The sequence below is a fragment of the Odontesthes bonariensis genome, chromosome 4, assembly GCF_027942865.1.
Source record: "Odontesthes bonariensis isolate fOdoBon6 chromosome 4, fOdoBon6.hap1, whole genome shotgun sequence".
Taxonomy (NCBI): domain Eukaryota; kingdom Metazoa; phylum Chordata; class Actinopteri; order Atheriniformes; family Atherinopsidae; genus Odontesthes; species Odontesthes bonariensis.
In genome coordinates this window covers 10,941,185-10,963,210 of record NC_134509.1, presented here as the reverse complement: position 1 = coordinate 10,963,210, position 22,026 = coordinate 10,941,185, and the positions used below count along the sequence as shown (strand labels likewise).

The following is a 22,026-nucleotide window of genomic DNA, read 5'->3' as shown; positions in this document are numbered from 1 at the left end:
ATGCTGAGCAAGAAAAAGGTTGGGGTGAGGAAGAGGTCTTTATTAATTACTCACTGGGAGCTTGAACGGGCCCTCTCATATGCCCTGCATCCTTTGTGTCTGAGTCAAGTCCAAGTTTGCAGAAAACACGGCAAAGTTTCTAAACTACTTTGGACAAATTACATCACATTCTGTATACACTCCTTCTATGCTATGACATCATATACCCTCATATATCCACAGGCACAGTATACATCTGTACATATCACAGTTATTGGGTGACTTGCGACTGCTGTCCCTGACAAATAATTTAGTTGACTTTATTTGATTATTAGTACATCTACTCCTCCCCAGCTTTTCTTAAGTGTATAATATGACAAACAATTTCTATTCCACTTAGTATTAAACTTAGTAGTTTGAGCAGTAAGGGTAACCAACTGGATTTGACACTGCAGCTAAGATAGATGTAATTCTGTGTGTTAGTGCCTAAATGCCTGAGGTTAAAAGGATTATCAAATTATCTCAACTCAAGTGATGCTTAAAGGGATAGTTCGCCTCTTTTGACATGAAGCTGTATGACATCCCATATTAGCAACGTCATTTATGAACATTGACTTACCCCCTGCTGTGTCCCGTGAGCGGAGTTCCAGCCGAGTTTTGGAGTTGACGAAGGTAGTCCGGCTAGTTGGCTGTCCAGCCATCGTTGTCCAGGAAAAAGTCAGACCTCACATCGCTTGGCGCTATTTTTGCCTCCCTTGATATCAATGCGTCCAGCCACCTAGCGATAGCTGCACCTGTTACGGTGTTTACTGCTCGGAAGCAGGGGACTGCTCGGTCTGCTCTTTGGTCTGCACAGTTTACATTGGATGCATTGATATCAAGGGAGGCAAAAATAGCGCCAAGCGATGTGAGGTCTGACTTTTTCCTGGACAACGATTTTGTGATGCAAATGTATTACTCTTTTGAACGCATATTGTTTTAAGAAGCAAGACACTTTATTTTGTGTCCCCAGACAACTAGCCGAACTACCTTCGTCAACACCAAAACGAGGCTGGAACTCGGCTCACAGGACGCAGCAGGGGGTAAATCAATGTTCATGAATGATGTTGCTAATATGGGATGTCATACAGCTTCATGTCAAAAGAGGCGAACTATCCCTTTAAGTAGATGCCCTGGTGGGTCAGAGCTGATTAGGACCAACAGTAGAATAAAATGAGTCCTGTTTTTGTCATTCAACTGTCACCAAGAGAGACAATAACCATCAACTTATCCTTTTAGAAGTGAAGATTAAAACATGTAAAGACAAAAATTAAGTGTAATCATCTGATTTTTAAACTAATTTGTATCTTTTTTTTTTTTTTACTGCACCCATCCATGGTAGATTATTGAGAATCTCTATTGTCAATTGACAAACAGGGAAAGAGCAACAGAAAGGTGGAGATCTTTAAACAATGGCACAGTGCAGCAGGCTGTCAACTGGGACACTGGGACTTTTCCCACAGGCATGGTTCCCCTGTGGCCAGGCAGCGAGAGCAACATCAATGAGGACAAAGTGAATCATGCCCACTGCTGTAACTCTGATCACATGCAAATATATCAGTTTTCATAAGTTTTGCACTCACGTCGAAGGGTGTGTGTTTCATTTCATTCATCAGGAGCAAGGCTCTGCTTCCTGATATCAATCCACAATTAGTTTTTAGGTGAATTATTAAGAAAATGATAAATCAAGCTGGTGCAGATCCATCACAGATTCGCAATTAAAAAGTATTCAATCTGCATGTGATTAGGTGTGCAAAACGTCGACCATAATTCATCTGAAATAAAACCATAACAAAGCATTGCTGTGCTGCAGAACTGTTTTTCTTAAAAAGCATCTCAAATCACATATTATTTATTTTTGAAAACCATTTCTTTGTATGCAAAGCTGCTGTCTGGGAAAATAACCTGATGGAGGCTGTAATAAGAAAATCACTACAAACTAATTAAGCCATTGTTTACACATTTTGCTGCAGTGCCCTTTTAATGAAAAAAAGGGGGGAAAAGGGACTAAACGTTAACAGGTCTGTAGAGCACCGGTTTTAAGAAGTAATGACATTAAACTGTAAAAATGAAGACCAACGGACAAAGGTGTGGAGGCGAGCCTGAGCTGCAGCGGAGGTCGTGTACAGCTGCAGAAAGCAGTAAACGTGACTGGAATCTTTGCTTTTCTGGAAATACCAGGACATTTTGGAATATGCCAAGCCTTCAGCGAGTAAACAGCTTGAAATTGCTGAGCTTCCCAAAAAAAGACAACGATCCAAAGAGTACGTGCGCCTCAAACAAAGCTGGGTTCACAGATTGTTTTCTTAAATGCATGACTGATCGTCTAATATCTAAATGCAAATAAAAATCTTTGAGGCGATATCATTTTCAAGCACAGATGTGAGAGGTGGAATACGTGTGCTCATGGGCCATCATTTCATCCTTCTTTGTTACCGTTGGGATACTCAAAACCGGTGTTCATGAAAGTTCCAAAACACATGCATCATTTATCTTCCTTTAACTGTAAGACCGAAGCCGTCTAAAGTTGTCTTAAGTACGATAAGGCTTGAGTTGGAAAATAACACTGCAGGTATGTGATGCTCAGCCACACAAAAGCCATGGGCAGCCATGTCAACTTTTCTTTGGAGCAACCATAACTGTACATGCCTCCCATGATTGAAAACCGTGCATGCATATGGGGACTAGTCTCTATTTGAATATAAATAGATTTCATTTTCTGCTTTTTAACATTCTGTACAGTACATGGATATTGTACTGAACAGCAAAAGGCAGAGGCAAATTTAATAGATTGACGGTTTGCGTTTTTAGCATCGTTAATGGTCAATAAGCCACAGGGCTGACGGTGTGAGATTCTGGTCACAGCATAAGAAATATTGGTGAAACAGTGTCACACAAAAATAAGAATTTCACTGTTCATATTAAAGGTTGATGGTCATCGTTATTGCACCAATTATCCAACTGAGTTTGTTGCTGCCGAGTTGCTTCATATGAAACAGGTCTGTCAACTCGTTTCACTTGTGACTTTATAAAGAACATTTCCCCATTTCTATATGCAAGTTAACATGATTACACTATAGATTTGTTTTCTTTCCTTTTTTTCTTTATTTTAAAGTAAATGTGGATCCAGTAGTGCAATGCAAAGTGCAATGAAAGTAAACACATACTTATTTATTTGCCAGAGGTGCGTTTTAATTTGCTGGATCCTTCGCTTGTTCGTGCCTGCATCCATTCCAACAGCATCCTGACGATAGATAGTACCTAATACTAATATCCTTCAGAGTGCAGTCAAAGCTGTGACTGATATATCGGGCTCCTGACAACGGATAGGGAGAGCAGGACTGTTTTATCCCTTTGCCCATCTCTCCTTATTACACTTTCCTGAAGCCTAAAGCCCCTTTTCAGACATGCACTGCTTTCCATTAATCTGAAGGCATTTGAACCTGTTCACCAGATCATGTCTGATTGAGCACCTTGGTGCTTTTTTTTATTTTATTTGGTAGCAGTTTGTGAAGGCAATCTTACTTGGTCAGGCCTAATGATATTTCTGTATCACTTTTAAACAGCCATGTTACTGGACAGGCTCAAGCAGTAGCACTGGGGCCTGAATTTGCCACATGATTTGCTTTTTTAGAGGAATCAAACCAATCAGATTAGGAAAGAAATACCATCCCCTTCAAAGCCTGTCTTCATTAAAAAAAAATTTCTTTCACGGCACCTATGCAGTTTGTTATAATACCATTCACAATGATTCTGAATCAGCCATGTGAGATGAAGCCTCACATAGCACTGCAAGTTTATCAGGTTTTGGCTTTTGAAATATATCCTCCCTTTTTGGCTAAAGCAATTCAAGGGGCATTTTTCTTTTCCTTCATTTCTTTTCTTTCCTTTTAATCGTAGGTCTTTCGTTTCTCCCGTGTGGACAAAAGACAGCCCAATAAACTGTTTCACGTTAGTTTGCTGGTCTAGGAGGCCGTAACACTCGAGGGAGAACACCATTGCACTTGTAAAGACAAGGAAGTTTGCTTCCTGTTTAAGTGATGACTCGTAGACCAGCTCGCAGTGAGGTACAGTTGCAGGCACAGCGTGGAGAGGAGTTATGCAATTAATTTGTATAAGCAGACAAAACTAGCCCCAACATCCCACTGCAGAGGTGTACGGTTAAATTAATAGTTAATGCAAAGACAGCACAGGAAAAAGAACGACTGGGAATACATTTACAAGCAATAGTTTCCACATCAGTCACTTTTTTGCACAGCATGAAAAATTGAGATCCGTTAAACTGCCTCCAAACCGTAAGATTACATCATGGTCTTCATCTCAAGAGTAATATGTTTAATGTAAAGCTTTTTGTCTTTAATTTTACCCAATTGGCTAAATGTGAGACAAGGCATTTAAATCTGTGTGGAGAGCCACTGCGGATGGGAGCAGGCAACCAGAGGACTTTGGCAAGCAGGGAAGGATCGTTTTCAAAAGTTTCACATTCAACCGCTGCGGCATTTGGTACACTGGGTTCAGTTCAGAGGAAGCTCGAAACCTTTAGCCAAGAAGCAGTTTGCTATTGGATGCCATTGAGGCTGAAAGTGAGTGAACAGCTGCGCACAGTGGCATATACACACAGTGAATGCTTTAGTAGACACCATTACAAGATTTAAAACACTGGAAAGGGGATGCGGGCAGAAGATGTGGAACTAACGAGATGAAGACATAATGTCAGTCGCGCATCGATATGAAAGAGAGCAGTTAATTTCACTCGCTGCAAAAAAAAAAAAAAAAGAAAAGTCTCGACAGTGAAAGCAATGCAAATGAGAGGAAATGCTTCATCCGATTCAGAACTATATCATCACTCAAGGAGTATTTCTTTCGATTTTCAAGCTGAATGGAAAATTCCTCAAGAACCGACTGGAAAACATCAATTTGATTAGAAACAAAGTTGGAATCATGGTAATGGGAACCCTATCAGTCCTTCATTAAAGTTAATGTTCTCCGTTGTGCTTCTTTGACACATCACATAGCACATTTTGTTTTAACACAGTTATAATAAACATGCAGTTTTACAATGTTGTTTTGTTCTGGTTACTTCCAAAGACAGAAATCCAATTTTTTATTTTTCATTGGGCTCGTATGTGATCTGGAGAGCTGTGCTCTGTGCTTACTGCCACAGAGCTTTCCATTAACCCAAAATGATAGCTAAATTGGCCTGTCAACAGAGCTACATTCATTTAAGCAACTTCACTGGTGCATTAGTGCATCTTCCAAATAAAGATCAGAGGTATGAGGAATCTCATTCACTCTGGAAGCCACAGGGGACAATTAGAGAGTTCTCTGAGTGCTGTGCTACTCAAACAAGCGTGCTTGGCTAATGGTCGGTTCCCCTTGCCTATGGAAATTGTCGGCTGGCTACTTAGGTACTTAAATAAATGCTGAAAGTTGAAGTGGAAAAGGACAAAAGAGAAAGAGAAAACAAGGCCTGATGGTGTGCATCCTGATGGTGCGATGTTCAAAGTACTTTTACTTTGGGTACTTCAGCTTCAGCAAAAGAGGACCCACTTTACTGGCTTGTGTTATCTATTTATTTAAGATTTTTTAGATCAGATTTATTTGTCATGTACAGGGAAATACACGAAATTTGTACTCCGCTTTTAACCCATCCAGGTTGGCACCTGTTGAACACACGTGCACATGCACAGGGTCACACACACTCACAGAGACAGATGCCATACAATGGAGCGGTGGGCAGCCAATCACAGCATTGGGGAGCATGGGGGGGGGAGGGGGGGGGTGTTGCCTTGCTCGTATAACCTTACTTACTAGCTGTGAATCTAACACACCTGTTTATCACACACTGAATCTATCAAACCTGCGTATTATTAAAATGGTATCATGGCAACAAGTCTAAAGAGATGTGGATTGTAGGTCTACTTTATAATAAGTGTTTGCAAAAGGGAATGTGTGTTGTACTATTTTAAGAGACTTGGGGGATATTTTACATTCCACTTCTGCCAGACTTTGAGGTCGCAAGCTTTGCTTTGCAGCATGAAGGCAAAATGCTAGACAAGCAGCTCGCTTATCATTTTTAGATTTTTTATTAGATTTTTTACCAGGACATTTTTATTGAGATAGCAAAGCAGGACTCTTAGCCTTCATGCATTTGTTTCCATACTAATTGTCAGAGCAGTACAAGGATATGTGTGGGAGTCGATCATGCATTTCTAAAAGTCCTCAAAGCCTTTCTCTGTGAACTGTTGCTTTGTGCGACCATCAAGGACAGTTGGACTGACCGTAAGCAGACGCATCGTCCACTTGCCTTCTGTGTTCATGCGTTTACCTGCATTGACACCAGAGAAATCATTTCCAGAGAGTACAATGTTAGCCAGCCTCAGCCTGTTTGGGTGACACAGGACTGTGTGTTGCAACACAACCCGTGTGTGTGTGTGCTTGCATGTGGTACATGTACTGTACGAGAGCTTGAATGCCCCCGCATCCATGAGACCTAGGAGAGCTGAGTGGGCAAGCAGGCATTTGAGGCTCTTACACGGAAGACCTTGACTGCAAGGCGAGATACAAAAAAAGGGAAAAGGAAAAGAAAAAAAAAAAAAGTAATTTGCTGCACCCACTCAGAAATCAAGTCCCATGAGTTTTATGCTGAGAAAGGTTTGAAGATGCTGTGAGGTATTTCACTGTGGTGGCTGTTGCTCTTTAATTTAGATTGCCTGTCCATATAAGAAGGGAGTGCTTGCAGTATACGCCAACCATCCAGTTTCTTTTCATTTCTGTCTGTTTTTTTTTTTGTCCTACTTACTTCGAATGTGAGCCATGGAAAAAGGGAAAAAAAATTGTTAATAAAAACTGTACACCATCACAGGTTGACAATCTTGCAGGCGATCTTAAGAGACTTGCATGGCAAAATATCATATGTGTTCTAAAGGGCTAAACTCTGGAATTAGACTGAAAGTTTTCACCAATTTTCTGTTCAGGATTGTCAGGGCGGATCAGCAAATAGGTATTTAAGTAGCAAAAGTCGATCCTGCCCATGAGCCCAGTAATGTTATGATTAGACCTACTAGAAAGCATTAGCTTCTGTATCACCGCTGTGTCATCTAGCCATTTTTCTAGCAATCCAACTGTTCTGCCTTCATGGAAATCCATCTTGCCTGAATACCAGAATTTGTAGGACTTGGACTGCTTATTTAAATCTAAAAAGGAACAACAGGAGGAACTGGATTATTTCTGTAAGGAGTGAAGGTCTATTGCAGCACTGCAGATGTTGGAAGGGCTACAAGCAGCTCAGACAATCAGATTTATTCTTAATGGATTAAAAAGCCAATTTAGCACTCTTGTGTAGGATTTCTCGGGGGATGTATGTTTGGTTACTGGAGTTACACATCATGTATTCATTCTGGGAAGATCCAATGTTGTACTTCGAGTTAAGAATCAGAGAAACAAGGTTACAGAAGTTACTATGGTCAGTGGATGCTCAGTGAATTGATTTTGTGCTGAGCCACAGTGATCGAGGGGTGAGAACACAGGTCGGCTCGTTTTTCACCAGGCAAACTCTTACCAGAGACAGCCAGGATTAACGGATGCACCGCTGCAACTGCTTGTTGCAGCCAGATTGACTCACTCCCTCACCTGCTGGCATGCTCACATTAACCGACAGCTTGGCTGTCCCGTCGGCAGGACATACGCACCATGAAAAATGAAGTTAAACTGCGTTTAGTTCACAGCTGGAAGGTGACCAAATACTTTACATTTCCAGCATGTGTTTGATTTCACATCTGAGCAGTTACAGTTAACTTTGGTTAAAATCAACTCTGCTTTGTTTGCTCCATTAGTGAGGTTCATTTGAGCTGATCTGAGATCCGTCAGTCAGCCTCCGAAATCTTTGAGCAAAGAACACTGCTGATTTTCTCATGATTTCATATACTTAATTCTAAATACTTGTTGGTTTTAATTGTTCATTAATCAGCAGGGTGGTTAATGTAATGGCAAAATTCAACGTCTGCAAACCATTTGTCTTAAAATTAACACCCAGACAATAATTGTTTTAGACTATTTATCTTTTAATGATCAACAAGACCAAATCCCACACCCTTCTCCAAAGTGTGAGACTTTCCCCCGGGGGGTGTGGCAAGGTAACGGTTGAAGAATACACACCTAGAAGAACAAAGCCCCTTCCTCAGGTATAAATGGTTTTGAAATCCTTTTTCCTGGGTCTTTCTTCACCATGAACCCTGACTGGTGTTGACTGACCTCTCTTGCAGAAGAAAATAAACACGTGGCCGGCCGGCAGAAACATTGAAAGGTCTCTATTTCACTTCCCATCAGATGTAATAGGAAGGTAGTTAAACCTTAATAGGGAGTTCAGAGAAAACTTCCACCACATTAATTAGACATTTTTCTGTAATATGACCAACTCAGTACTCATTTCTACTCTACTGTTCCCATCATACTGATATATTAACAAGCAGCCAAAGTGCCTTGAAAGATAATCAGTCAGTCTGAGCAAGACTAAATCTTTAAGTGAAAACAAGTTGAGAAAAAGAATTTCTGGAAGCTGCAAACAGTTGCTTGACCTCAGAGTATAAGCTTCAACTCTAACGAGTACAGATCCTCTTTACCAACTCTTCCCACACTCAGTCGTCGTCCCCCACTCCCCCTCCCAAGCTCCTTCATGCCTTACCGCCACCACGATGGGGCAGTCAGTGGCTAATTACTGCACAGCAACAAACAAACCAATACTTCTCTATTTTCCCCGGTCATGTCCCATTACTTCAGCTTACTTCCCCTATTCATATTTCTCTTGACAGGTGCATCTGTCCATGGAGAATGAGGCAGTGTTGCAAACGGCAGGCAGAGGATGCTGTAATTAAGAGGTGTACCTCTGGGCTAACATGCAGCCCCAGCCAAGGTGAAAATGACAGTGGGAGTGGAATTTTATTGAGCACAACAGGATCCCTGTCAATAGCTCTGCCATTTGGAATTGTGTTCAATGGTTTTATTAATATTTTAGGGGCCAGTGTGCATCTCTGCATGATTGGGCATCTGTGCATGTATACACCTGACCTTCCACATCGAAGAGTCACTCGTTGTGAGGATCAAGATTCACTCCTGAACACCCACATGCTAGAAATGAAGGAAGACAGTGTTTTTTTGTGAGTGAGTGAGTGAGTGAGTGAGTGAGTGAGTGAGAGTGTGAGTGTGAGTGTGAGAGTGAGAGTGAGAGAGAGAGAGAAAAAAAGGGCAGAGTGGGAGAGAAATAAGAGCCTAAAATGAGACAGCAAAGATAGCGCTGCACAGATTGATACAGCAATTACCAAGAAAGCTATCCCTCAGTTAGGAATACATATACATACATTAGAGCCAGGTTGTTTCCCGAGCCACAGTCTCTGAAGCTAGCCCAGCAGTAGATCATGCGCAAAGTGCTGAAAGGTCAACACCGTGCAGTCACTATTGTACATGTTGCTCATACTGCCAGAGAAAGGTATCCGTCGGACTGGCGAAGGGAATAAAGAAGACGCCGCGAAACAAGATATGCAATTCATCATCATATAAGTGCATTTCTGTAAAAGAGAGAAAAAGGAGGATCAGCAGCTCTTCGCTGTTCTGACAGCTGGAATGCTTATTGGAATCCCCAATTAGCCGTAAGGAGTGTCTCAGTGCAATAAACATTAACGTGCCCATTTACCCGTCTCAACACAGATGGACATGAGCAGTATTGGGACACAACTTACACTTTGAGGCAATTCTTGCTGCAGTGAGATTGAAAGGACTGGCTGTCAGGCACGCTTTCCCGGAGCTATCAAGTAAATCCAGTTATAGTTAGACCATAATGTATGCAGAGTGAGGACCAGCATATGATTTTGCAGTGAGACTACAGCCCCTGCAATACATGGAGGGAGTTTTGCATAAAAATACAATGCTGCAATCAAACAGGCTCAGTTCAACACACAGCAGACAATGGGGACAAAAAGAGAAATGGGAAGAATTAGAGGGACGGTAAGGGAAACAGAAGTGAATAACCCACAGAAAAAAGGGAGAGGTAGCGTTGAGGACAAGCAGATGGAAATATAAATCATGGTAAAGTGATCCAGTGTCTTGGATCCCTGCCGCAGGCTCAAAGCTCGGCTCTGACAGAGTTGTGTGAATGAAACGCGCTTTTATGTTTGCCCTTGTGTGTGTAAACACTAAATACACAGGCGCTAAGTGCCTTTCAAAGAGTTTTTGTATCAGGGGGTATATGAGTTTTCTTGACATAAGAGAACAGACTCTGATAGTTTAGGGAAAGGAGGCATTACTGTCCAACATATGTGGACTTAGGGGTCACATTGGAGAGGCTGTATCTGATCATCTAATATTGAACCATCTTTGACAACGATCGATTCAGGGAACTACATACAGCAAAACTCTGAATCCGAAAGTGGCTTAAATCTCATTAATGGTAAAACAGGAAAAAAAAACACAACAACATAAGGTGACGCAGGCTGCTGCTCTGAGCACAACTGAAAATCTCTGTTTCTAAGCAGCTGCAGGAAAAGGGGATAAAAATGGAAAAGATAGAGAGAGGGTGGGGAATGAAAGGGGGGGAAGATGGACAAGCATTAAATGAAAGTAAACACTGCCATCTGCTGGCCATTACGTGAAGCTGTTGGGTTCTCTGAGGCTGAAGCTAATGTGTGTGAACAGCTGCACCCTTGACCACCTGTTTGCACTGATCCACACAAAGCAGATGTGACACACAAAGGACATCACACTTGGCCAAACTTGACATAATAATAAGGAAAAACTTCCAAATTCAAAGACAGAATAGTTTACCCCTGCTCAGAGAGAGACAAATCTAATTTGCTGGTTGAGGAAGAAGAATGAAAGCTGAGGACGAGGCAATCATCCTGATGCAATCACAATTATGTTAAAAGACACCACCCCCATCTATTCCCCACGATTCTTGGCTCATCTAATCGAAGGCAGCAGTGGCAGCAGAGGAATAAAACGAAGGTCCTCTATAACTCATACTTATGCTGACAGGCTCTTCCTAGCTCAGTAACAAGTCACAGCGTATCTTGTATCTTTTTAATACTACGAAGGGTTCTGTTAGAGCTACTTACTTTGCGGCTGTTCGTTTTTGTTGCCTCGGTGCAACGCATCAAAATAAGTGTGAAGGAGCGAGAAAGATTAGGAGTCGGAATATAAAAAGGCTGTATAGATCACCGCTCTCTTTTAACTGCGCAGCAATAAAGACGTTCAAAGTGATATAAACGACACAGAGGTAGATTCTTTTGCATATCAGAATGTGCACTGCAGATACCAGGTAAGAGCTACAGTACGTCCGCATTGGGCCTGTATGCAAATGCTTCTTAACAGAGCGACACAAGTAAACTTTTCATTCCCAGTGCAAAACAGATCGGATTAACCAAGTACAACCAAATACAAATTGTCCTTGTCAACATTTTCTACTGTGAATGTGTGGCATATCTTGAGGTCTTTGAATCTGACAGAATTGGTACATTGTGCATCGGTGCCGTGACCTAAAAATCTAAGCGTGTGCCACAGTGTGCCTTCACCAACGTTCCCGTAGGGCTTTGGCTCCATCTGTCCTCCCACTGAGCTCATATCTCCAAATAAAGACTTTCATTCCTGCATGAGAGGGGACCTCTTTGGACAGCAAATTCAAAAGTGGTCATCCCAAAAATGCTCCTCTGCATTTGCTAAACACTGACAAGGTTTGCAACACTCACGTCCAATTTAGGAGTGTCAAATTTTCCAGAGCCTACTATCATCATAAAGGAGGAAGTAGCCAACTTTGGGGCAAATCTGGACAAACAGTGGCTCAAGGTCGCATACTTGCTAAATAAGACGACTTTTTATCCACATAAACGGTGAAATGAGGTCAACCTGTGTCGAAACCTTCGCAACTGCGTTGATCAGTCATGTGTTCAAGCATTCAGGGGTGACATTGTCAAAGGTAAAAACCTTAAAATATATTTTAATGCTTCAGGACTTAAAACCTAACTATTCAGTGACCACTTACGCACAAAAACTTGTGTATTCTGGGCATTCTGCTCAGAGCTTTCGGAGAAGGAGTGCTTTGATAGATCTGATGAGGAGCTCTTAAAGGTAAAGGTTCGGCGGGGGGGAGATGGCAGCCTCTGTGTTATATGTCAAACGATGCTGAAATGAAGCAAACTGAGCTTGTGCTGACCTTCGTTTTTCTCTCTTAATAGATCTAATACCTCAGAGTCCTGCTGTAATTCTGGGTGTCAAATGAAGATTGACAAAAAAGAAAAGAACAAAAAAGAGTTTAGATGAGGTCATTCCCCTTTTCTGTCCAATTCATAAACTGCCCTGTAGACCTGACTCTGAGCACAGCATTTAGAAATCTTGTCTAACCTTTAGTGTCAGGAACGGTACTCACTCAGTAGCCGAGTAATGTTTATTTAGTCAGCATACACACTGCTAGGGATGTTCCCATCGAGCTCTTCTTTCTACAACACCGTTGATAGAGTGTCTCTCAATCTTAATTCGATACTTGCATTTCCCCACCGCATACAGCGGCAAACTACACAGCATTAAGGGATTCAAGTTATAAAAATCAATGCCTCGTATATGTTTGACAGCTCAATGGCTCTGCAATGCAGTAAGGAAAACAGCTTCTCTTCATGCCGTTCCTAAAGTTCTTTTTATCTATTCATCTTCATCTATACGTTTAAAAAAACTAAAAAAAAAAAACTTTAAAAAAACTGCAATTCCCCAAAGTACAGAATTAATTTTCAATCATTTTCAAACCGTATTATTAATATCGGGGTCTAAACATTTCAGACAGCTGCATTATTCAAACTGGGACGCCTAAAATACAAACTCATAGACGTAACCTTGGAAATCGCCATTTTTTTTTCAAAAGTGACTGAACGCAGCACATCCGTCTTTAATGGCACAGCTTCAGTGGTCCCGCCCCCTCTCATTGCATCCCACGATGGGGCCTCCTCTCACGGAGTCAGTGATGTCTGTGTGTTGCAAGTGTTTGTTTGAAAATATGTGTTATCTGTATATCGAATGACCTATGTAAAAAAACTACAGTGTTAAAAAAAAGAAAAAAGCTTGAGAACAGGTAATGAGATGTTAATTGTCCACATGGTCATTTTGTTGCATTAAATGCCACAGCGGAAGTAAAACAACACAGATTGAAACTTAACTTTAGATTGGATCAGTACATCTCCACAATTAAAAAAAAAAAAAATCTCAGAATGCTTTTTTCCATTGAAATAAAAATAGAAAGAAATTTGCATAACACTACTTCATTTTCTCCCCATTTCTAAGAATGATTGCCCATTTTGGGCATAAAGACAGAGGAGATGAGAGCTGCTCTATGCTCTTTTATTCACTCAAAAACAGCTATACTCGTTCAGTGTGATAAACCCCCCTCCCCCCAGAGTGAGTTTGATATAAATCATTGTATTCTCTCATCGCATATCTGCATTTCTCAGTGACTAAGCGTTCTGTAATGCTCGGCTTCAAGAGGCTGTGAGAGGCGGTGATAACAGGCTCGAGAGTGAATTAGTCAAAACTAATTGTCTGACCAAAATTATCATCATCTGATCAGAGAGAACAGCTTGTCCATCTCCACTCGCACAGATCGTCAAACGGCATCGAGCACATTCCTGCGACAGCTTGCTCGCAGCCCGTCAGTTCTGAAAAGAATTCCATAATCAGAAGCCCGTTCTGTCAGTGCATCTGTCAAAGTCGGGGCTGTAGTCGAGTCTGCCGTCGAGTCTGCCACACATCCATCGAGACGTAGCAAGTGGACCGTCGAGGGACAGTCTTCAACAATCACTGACAGTCACCGTCGCAAGCGCGTGATAAAAACAGCCAACTGAGCTGAACACAGAACAGATTATCAACTTTAAAACAAGCAGGAACGTCTGCTCAGCAGTTAGTACCCATACAGAGAAGTCCTGAGCTCCAATTATGATAACAATACACAATGCAGATCTAATACCATTTTCTGTGTGTGTGTGTTTATCACCAAAGCCAATGCACAGTAGTCTGTGCACTCTGTGGTGAGTTAGGAATTCAACATGCATCAGCTTCGGGCAAGTGCAGCAGGCTAAACAGAGGCTAATTTGTTTCATTTATATGCTACTTTTCTGCCGACCAGACGGAATTGAAATTAAACATATCTTTTACATTTTCAAAAGGCCACGCTGTTCTGCATGCACGAAAGAGTCTGATACTTTCTGCCACGGCCGAATGCAAAATACGAAGAAAAAAGAAAAGATTGAGAAGAAATTAAAAATAATGTCTCTTCAAACAGTTTGAAGAGACATTATTTGCATAAAAAAAAACGAATCTGTTACTGTGTAGATGTCATCCTGCTCGTCAGACATTTTTCCACACGGCACTGAAAGGGCAGCTAAACATTGTACTTCTTAATACTACCACCAGATGTCATTCACACGCTAGAAATGAGCAAATTACTTTCAGATCCCAATCTCCACCTTTAGACCGATTTCCTAAATCTGCACAAACCTTTTATCAAACACAGCTTCAGCACTTGTGTGTGAGATCATGCGGGCTTAGAATGGCAGAAGAACATGGAGTTGATTTGTGTGTGTGTGTGTGTGTGTGTGTGTGGGTGAAAAGGATATGTTGCCTGGAAACAATATGCAACCATGACATAAATGCAGAAAGAGATAAAGAACTATACTCAATATGTGTATTCGATAGCCATCACAGGGGGACCTTTCAGTTCACTACAATAATTTCCTGCACATTTTAAGAAAAATAAAACGACATGTGAACATTTTTTGTAGGACAGTCTGTAAATATGCAAACTCTCAGAAAGAGGGGGTATAAAGACTGGAAGCAAAAGATAGAATTTCTAAAACCTAAATACCTTTTCCATAAAACATCAATGTTAAGGACCTGGGTGTGGTGTCTTTGCCAAAAACAACTCCATTTCTGACTACAGGCTCATCAGCTCCCTAATAAAACTTAAAGTTGTTCTGAGTCAGTTTATTCACCACATGTAATCAATTTTACAATATGTAAATTGGAGTTGCTGATGTAATCATGATCAGTTGTACATGCTGAATATTCATATTAGGTTGTTTTGCATGTGTCAGCTTAAAATCAAAATCAAATCAAATTTATTTGTATAGCACATTTCATGTACAAACAGTTCAAAGTGCTTTACATAAAATAAAAGCATTGCAGCAGGGAGTGCAAGAAGCATTAAAAATACATAAAATAATATAAAGAGAAACAAATAAAATCATTTAAATGAATTTAAAATCAGGCAACAGTCTAGATAAGTTAAAAGATATTTCATGCATAGACACATGAGAAAAGAAATGTTTTTAACCTGGATTTAAAAATGTCTACATTTGGTGAAAGTTTAATCTCCACTGGCAGTTTGTTCCACTTGTTTGCAGCATAACAGCTAAATGCTGCTTCTCCATGTTTAGTCTGGACTCTGGACTGGACCAGCTGACCTGAGTCCTTGGATCTAAGAGCTCTGCTGGGTTTATATTCTCTGAACATATCACAGATGTATTTTGGGCCTAAACCATTCTGGGATTTGTAAACCATCAGCAGGCTTTTAAAATCTATTCTATGACTGACTGGAAGCCAGTGTAAAGATTTTAAAACTGGTGTGATGTGTTCAGATCTCTTAGTCCGGGTTAAAACTCTAGCAGCAGCGTTCTGGATGAGCTGCAGATGTTTAATGCTCTTTTTGGGAAGTCCAGTTAAAAGAGCATTACAGTAATCGAGTCTACTGGAGATGAATGCATGGATGAGTTTCTCCTGGTCTTTCTGGGAGAGGAAACCTTTAATTCTGTTGATATTTCTGAGGTGGTAAAAAGCTGCCTTGGTGACAGCTTTGATGTGGCTGCTGAAAGTCAGATCTGAGTCTATCAACACTCCGAGGTTACGAACTTGGTCAGTGATTATAAGGTCCCGAGTCTCAAGATATGTACCAACGCTGACCCTCTTCTCTTTGCTCCCAAACAGAATGATCTCAGTTTTGTCTTCATTTAATTGTAGAAAATTCTCTCTCATCCAGGTGTTTACTTCCTCCAGACACTGACACAGAACGTCAGCTGGGCTGCAGTCGTCCGGTGACAGAGACACATAAAGTTGTGTATCGTCTGCATAACTGTGATAATTGATGTTAAAATTCTGCAATATCTGACCCAAAGGGAGCATATACAAGTTAAACAGAAGAGGTCCAAGAATTGACCCCTGGGGGACTCCACAAGTCATGGCCACTCGCTCAGATTCATAGCTGCCAATAGTAACAAAATAACTCCGGCCTTCTAAGTAGGACCTGAACCAGTTAAGGACCGCTCCAGAAAGTCCAACCCAGTTTTCCAGCCTGTGCAACAGGATTCTGTGATCTACAGTATCAAACGCAGCGCTGAGGTCCAACAGAACCAGGACTGAAACATTACCAGAATCAGTATTCAACCTAATGTCGTTTAACACTTTGACCAGAGCTGTTTCAGTGCTGTGATGACGTCTGAAGCCTGATTGAAACTTATCAAGACTTCCACTTTCATTCAGAAAGTCGTTGAGCTGGTTAAATACAACTTTCTCAATAATCTTGGATATAAAAGAGAGGTTAGAGACAGGTCTGTAGTTGTTCATCATAGAGGCATCTAGAGTTCTCTTCTTTAGGAGTGGCTTAATGGCAGCTGTCTTTAGTGACTTGGGAAAAATGCCTGATGCCAGTGAGCTGTTAACTATTCGTAGGAGATCACTTTCTACTGAGGGATAATCCGGAGTGAAATGCACTTTAGATCAATTTACGGGATGTTGGGAGTACATACGTTGAGTTGACATCAAAATCATGTCATTCGGATGTGTTTTGAGAATTTCGATTTGACCGTTTTTAGCCAAAAGTTGTTAGCCTGGAAGTGAAGGGGGCAAATCATGTCACCGCTACAAAACGCTATTTTTATACCTCTTCTACAGCTCCAAACAACATAACACTTACGTGGTAGTGAGTAGAGGGTCCCTAAAGCCAAACCGAAGTGTCCCGAGGTCTTCATGTGGTCGGATATAGAGTCCAGAATGAATTTAATCAAGCCAGTACCTTTCCGGAAATGTTGCTGCTGCAGCTGCCGCAAAAGACCGTGGTGAAGACCTCGGGACACTTCGGTTTGGCTTTAGGGACCCTCTACTCACTACCACGTAAGTGTTATGTTGTTTGGAGCTGTAGAAGAGGTATAAAAATAGCGTTTTGTAGCGGCAAAACGATATGCCCCTCTGACTTCCAGGCTAACAACTTTAGGCTAAAAACGGTCAAATCGAAATTCTCAAAACACATCCGAATGACATGATTTTGATGTCAACTCAACGTATGTACTCCCAACATCCCGTAAATTGATCTAAAGTGCATTTTACTCCGGATTATCCCTTTAATGCTTTAAATGCATTATGCCAGTGCTGTCCAAAGTCGGTCCTCGAGGGCCCCTGTCCTGCAGGTTTTAGATGTTTCCCTGCTTCAACACACCTGATTCAGATGAAATGGATCACTTCAAAAGATTGTTAAGTTCTGCACAAGCCTGCTGATGATGCATTGATCTGAATCAGGTGTGTTGAAGCAGGGAAACATCTAAAACCTGCAGGACAAGGGCCCTCAAGGACCTGATGTGGACATCCCTGCATTATGCAAACACAGACCGGGCCTCTACGCAAATTCAACAAGCTGAAGTTCAAACATATGCCTTAGAATGGGATGGTGATATTTGTCACGCCTACTAGAGTAGATCCTGAACATAACATATGATGCAACTGCTTTATGGCAAAGTGCTATCAGTATAGTAATAGTTCAAGTTTAATAAGAGGCCACTAGAGGGCGGCAGAGAACGAGTTTTAAACATGACATGAGCTTGATGTGCTGCATAGAAGTACAAAAATAACAGTGTGGGGAGCTAATGTTTGATCAAATTTGGACAGAAAAAAAAAAGAAAAGAGAAAGCCACAATAACTTAAACTCACAGTAAATCTCTGTGCTCTAGAGGTGGAGGGAAATAATATACCGACTGAAAAATGGTTACTCAGATACCAAGTGTCACTCATGCCGACACAGCAGTCCTGAAAGCTCTTATAAAGTCGCGCAGATAGGGACTCTTCCTGATGTACCAGGCAGTATTTCCACATGGTACAGACCCAGAGCCATTGTCTATATCAGACCTGGACTACTGAGAGTATGAAAAGGAGGGAACTTGACATCCGTTCTTGTTTCTAGGAAAGGTTTCACCTCTCATCTAAAAGGCAGCTTCAATTCCGATTGTTGGGGAGCTTCGGGCTTATAACCTATTGCTGCGACAGTCGGCCTTTGAGAGTGGTTGAGTTGACGCATCAACCCCATTCTGTGTTGTGTTTGTTTAGGCCATTGTCACCTCTGAGCTGTCCCTCTGCCTGATCAACATGTTTTAGTCACAAGACTTAAGGTGTGAATGGTTGTGAAACTGCCTGGTGGGCAGAGTCAAACCTACTCTGTAGGTGTTAGGGAGGTGATACCAGAGGCTGCCTCTTCTTTAAAACTTGCTGTCTTTTCCAGCACCGTTCACGAAAAAATTCCATCTGTATAGAAATGATAAACGCAGCCATAACAACACTAGTGTGCCAGCGAACTGCATATATGCAGGATAAAAATAGTAATACTTCTCTTATCATGTCCAAACCACTTGTAATGACTATCCAAAGGGGTTCAGTGTCGCACATCAACTCCCCTCAACTGCTAAATAGTTTAGTCTGTCACTATTCTGAACTCTTTCATTTATTTAGCGCCAAATCACAACAAATATCATCTCAAAGCACTTCAAAGATACAGTCCAATTCAAGCCAATTACAATCAAATGAAGTGTAATACAATCATAATCCTATCAAATTAAATGAATTAAAATCCAAATTAGTCCAATTCATAGAAAGCCAATTTAAAAAAGAAAGTTGCCGAACTAAGGAAACCGACAGACTACATCGTAACTCATGTTCATGCAAACCAGCTCACTACAGAGTCGAAGAGTAAATGTTCATTTACGTGCAAACGTGTAACAAAGTGCTGTGAACAAGGTGGTGATTAGCACTGGTATTATCTTGCTGGTGTCTCCCATTGCCATGTCAACAAAGGGGGAATTAAGAGTATATTCCAAAGTCAGACCAATGGGTAACGGTGCACAATGTGGATCTTCACCCTGGACACTTTGATTTCAGTGTCCAAAACAATGTTTGCAGACAAAAGCAACAAAGCCAAAGAAATATCCGGGCTTATTAAAAACCTGTGTTCTTTTTGTCCTCTCTCAAACCATCCGTCTTCCTAGTCCATAATGAGGACGTTACTGCCCTCAAAAGAATCTCCCTTATACTTGAGATGTATGTGGACTGCTGAATATCAACCCCGACATAAAAGGTGCACACCTCGCTGCACCGGACTGCAGATAAAATGCCGCTCAACTCCCCACCACTCAGCTGGAGCTGAGGAAACGAACCGACATACGGCCTCTGTCATTCTCACCGTCTCTTTTACAAAAGCTCGCATCTTGATGAGACATCAGACACAACAGGTTTCTTCAGTGGAGTATTGCCTTGAAAAGAGGTCATTTATATCCCCTGAAGGTTGACATATAGCAGGGACCAAGCATACATGTGGCAGGTGTTTCATTTGAAATAAAGAGCAGAAAGCTTGCGGACTTACATCAAATTCATTGAGGGCAGCGGCCAGTTCCCCGATGCCAGCATGGCTGTGCTTCTCGTCAGTTGGCGAGGTGGCCTGAGCAGCACTGGAAATGCCTCCAATGGCCTCCTGGACCTGCTTGAATACATAGTCTCGGTTGGCACGCGTGGCTGCCACATCTGGGTGGCGCAGGAACGCCTGTGAGGCTGTATATAGCATGGTGGCGTTTTTCTTGAGAGCCCCACGAGCAGCTGCCATCTCATCTCGACACTGGGGATCTTTCAGCTCCTGAGAATGTGACAAAGGATCTCAGTGGAGAACCATCAATCATTTGCAGCCTGATCGTATTTTAGAGAAAACCATTGATAAATAAATCACAAATACGTTAAACTGAGAATCACACAGACAATATATGTAAAGAAGATATGAATCTGAAGGGTTGTTTTAAGAGTCAAACAGGGATGTTAAATTTCTCGAAAGCATCAGTAATTCACAACAGAGCAAAACAAACAGGTCCCCTTTAGAGAAATGTCTTTCTAAAAGAAGAGAGACAAAGTTTATGTCCCTGCTGACGTATTTGTGTTGTTCCAACCAAACAAAGTTAAAGCGTTGTCAGCAGATCAGCAGCTGTGAAGCTGAATAGAATGCAGTTCAGTGCGTTGCTCTGGGACTGCTAGGCAGCTCGGTCTCTTGCCAACATGACATTTTTAGGGGAAAATTCTTCACATAATTGTTGTCATACTGGGGACCATATAAAAATACTTTGACATGTTATTCCCCTGGTTCAAATAAGCACTGAAAAATTAACTGATTATGCAAACAATCAGTATGTAGCATTTGTTTTGTTTTTTTCCTAAGATGCTCTGAAGGGTCTTTTGGATCCTTATCAGCTAGATTAGCACACCAACTTAAATGCATCAAATAATATAGAATAATTACGAGGCTTATGGCATACGGTTACCTGCTGTCTCCGGGCTGCCACATAGTTAAGTTTCACCATCTCCTTCCCAAACTCTTTGAAGCGGTTGGCCAGGTCCTGCTCATTGGTAGCATTCTTTACTCCCTCCAAGGCCTCCTCCACCTGTCACAAGCGCACACACAAACTTTTTTTTTTTCAAACATCCATGGAAACAGCTGAAAAATTAACCAATAAAGGTATTTTGTATTTCAATCAAGTATTAAATCCCAAGTCATATTAGTACCACCATCCTATTCATTTTAGTGAAACTGTATTCGAGTTAAATCACTGATACAGGCCCAGTATATGAAGATCTTTTTTTTTTCTTCCTCCGAATGATCCTAATCTATTTCCTTTTCCTCGTAATTGCCACCGGATTTAAAAAATTTAGTTTTTTCAATTTTAGTCATTTTTAGCAATCTCATTCAATTGCGTTGGTTTATCTAATTTATTACAAAAGCCCCAGTGCCATCAAAACAAGTAATCAAGAAATCTGTGCTCTTAAAATGACTACAGTGACTAAGTGTAGTTCATCACGGCAGAGCATTTATGAGGATGGGTGTTCTCAAGATTCTCTTCCAGGTCTCATTTATATGTTGATATGTCTAAAAGTTTTGATAAGAGCCCACAATGTGTAAGTGGACTATTCAGGAAAAGTGTTCATTACCGTGTGGTACATTCAGCATGTGAGGCTAAACAAAGTACCCCATGCGATGAGTCACAACCAGTAAGTACAGCCCTTTGACAGCTGACCCAGCAGGCCACATCCTATGTTAACTGGCAAACACGCTGAACTGCTGTTCGAGAAGTACGCCGTGTGTCAACACTCACAATTTTAAGATGGGCAAGGAGCCTCATGACATCAGCCATGTCGGCGAGGATGAGCAGGCGGGTGACAGCAGACAGCAGGGCGCGAGCAGCCCTCACCATTGTGCCCCGTTTAACAGAGGAACAGGGGTCATCGGCAAACTCGGACGAGGCAATACGCATCGTATCCCCTGAAAGATGGAAGGAAAAATGGGTGAGTGGAGCAGGACGTTTATGAATATTTGTGAGTGTGTGAGTGCGTATCTGGCATTCACCTGCATGTTTCTCCTGTTTAACACTTTCAGTAGCAGGTTCATGGAATCTAAGTACTCAAGAGCTACTTTAGTCATATACAGCACTATTTAATTATACAGCACCCTCCGTCGCTACCCTCCCATCATTCAGTTCAGATGTTGGAAAAAAGAATCTGTATCAATCTAGTCAAGATTGTCACAACAGCTATAAGCTATTTATCAGTCATATCAGGAGGCAGCATGTGACGTGCAAATTCGGCTATGGAGATGACCGCTCTCTTTAAATCATGTTGAGAATAGCAATTGAGGCG

General features: G+C 41.5%; 1 protein-coding gene across 2 annotated transcripts in view; it reads right to left on the bottom strand.

The window, feature by feature from the left end:
* Nucleotides 1-22,026, bottom strand: part of ctnna2 (catenin (cadherin-associated protein), alpha 2) — a 303,521-nt gene that overhangs the window by 223,343 nt on the left and 58,152 nt on the right. The window contains exons 4-6 of one of the 2 annotated variants that reach the window (XM_075462955.1): nucleotides 21,486-21,652; nucleotides 20,658-20,777; nucleotides 19,718-19,984 (exon numbers count right to left, since the gene is read on the bottom strand). In XM_075462955.1, coding sequence (XP_075319070.1) covers nucleotides 19,718-19,984; nucleotides 20,658-20,777; nucleotides 21,486-21,652 — 554 coding nt within the window. Of the gene's footprint in view, nucleotides 1-11,123; nucleotides 11,222-19,717; nucleotides 19,985-20,657; nucleotides 20,778-21,485; nucleotides 21,653-22,026 lie in introns of those variants that run through there. The other variant, XM_075462956.1, reaches the window with a different exon arrangement.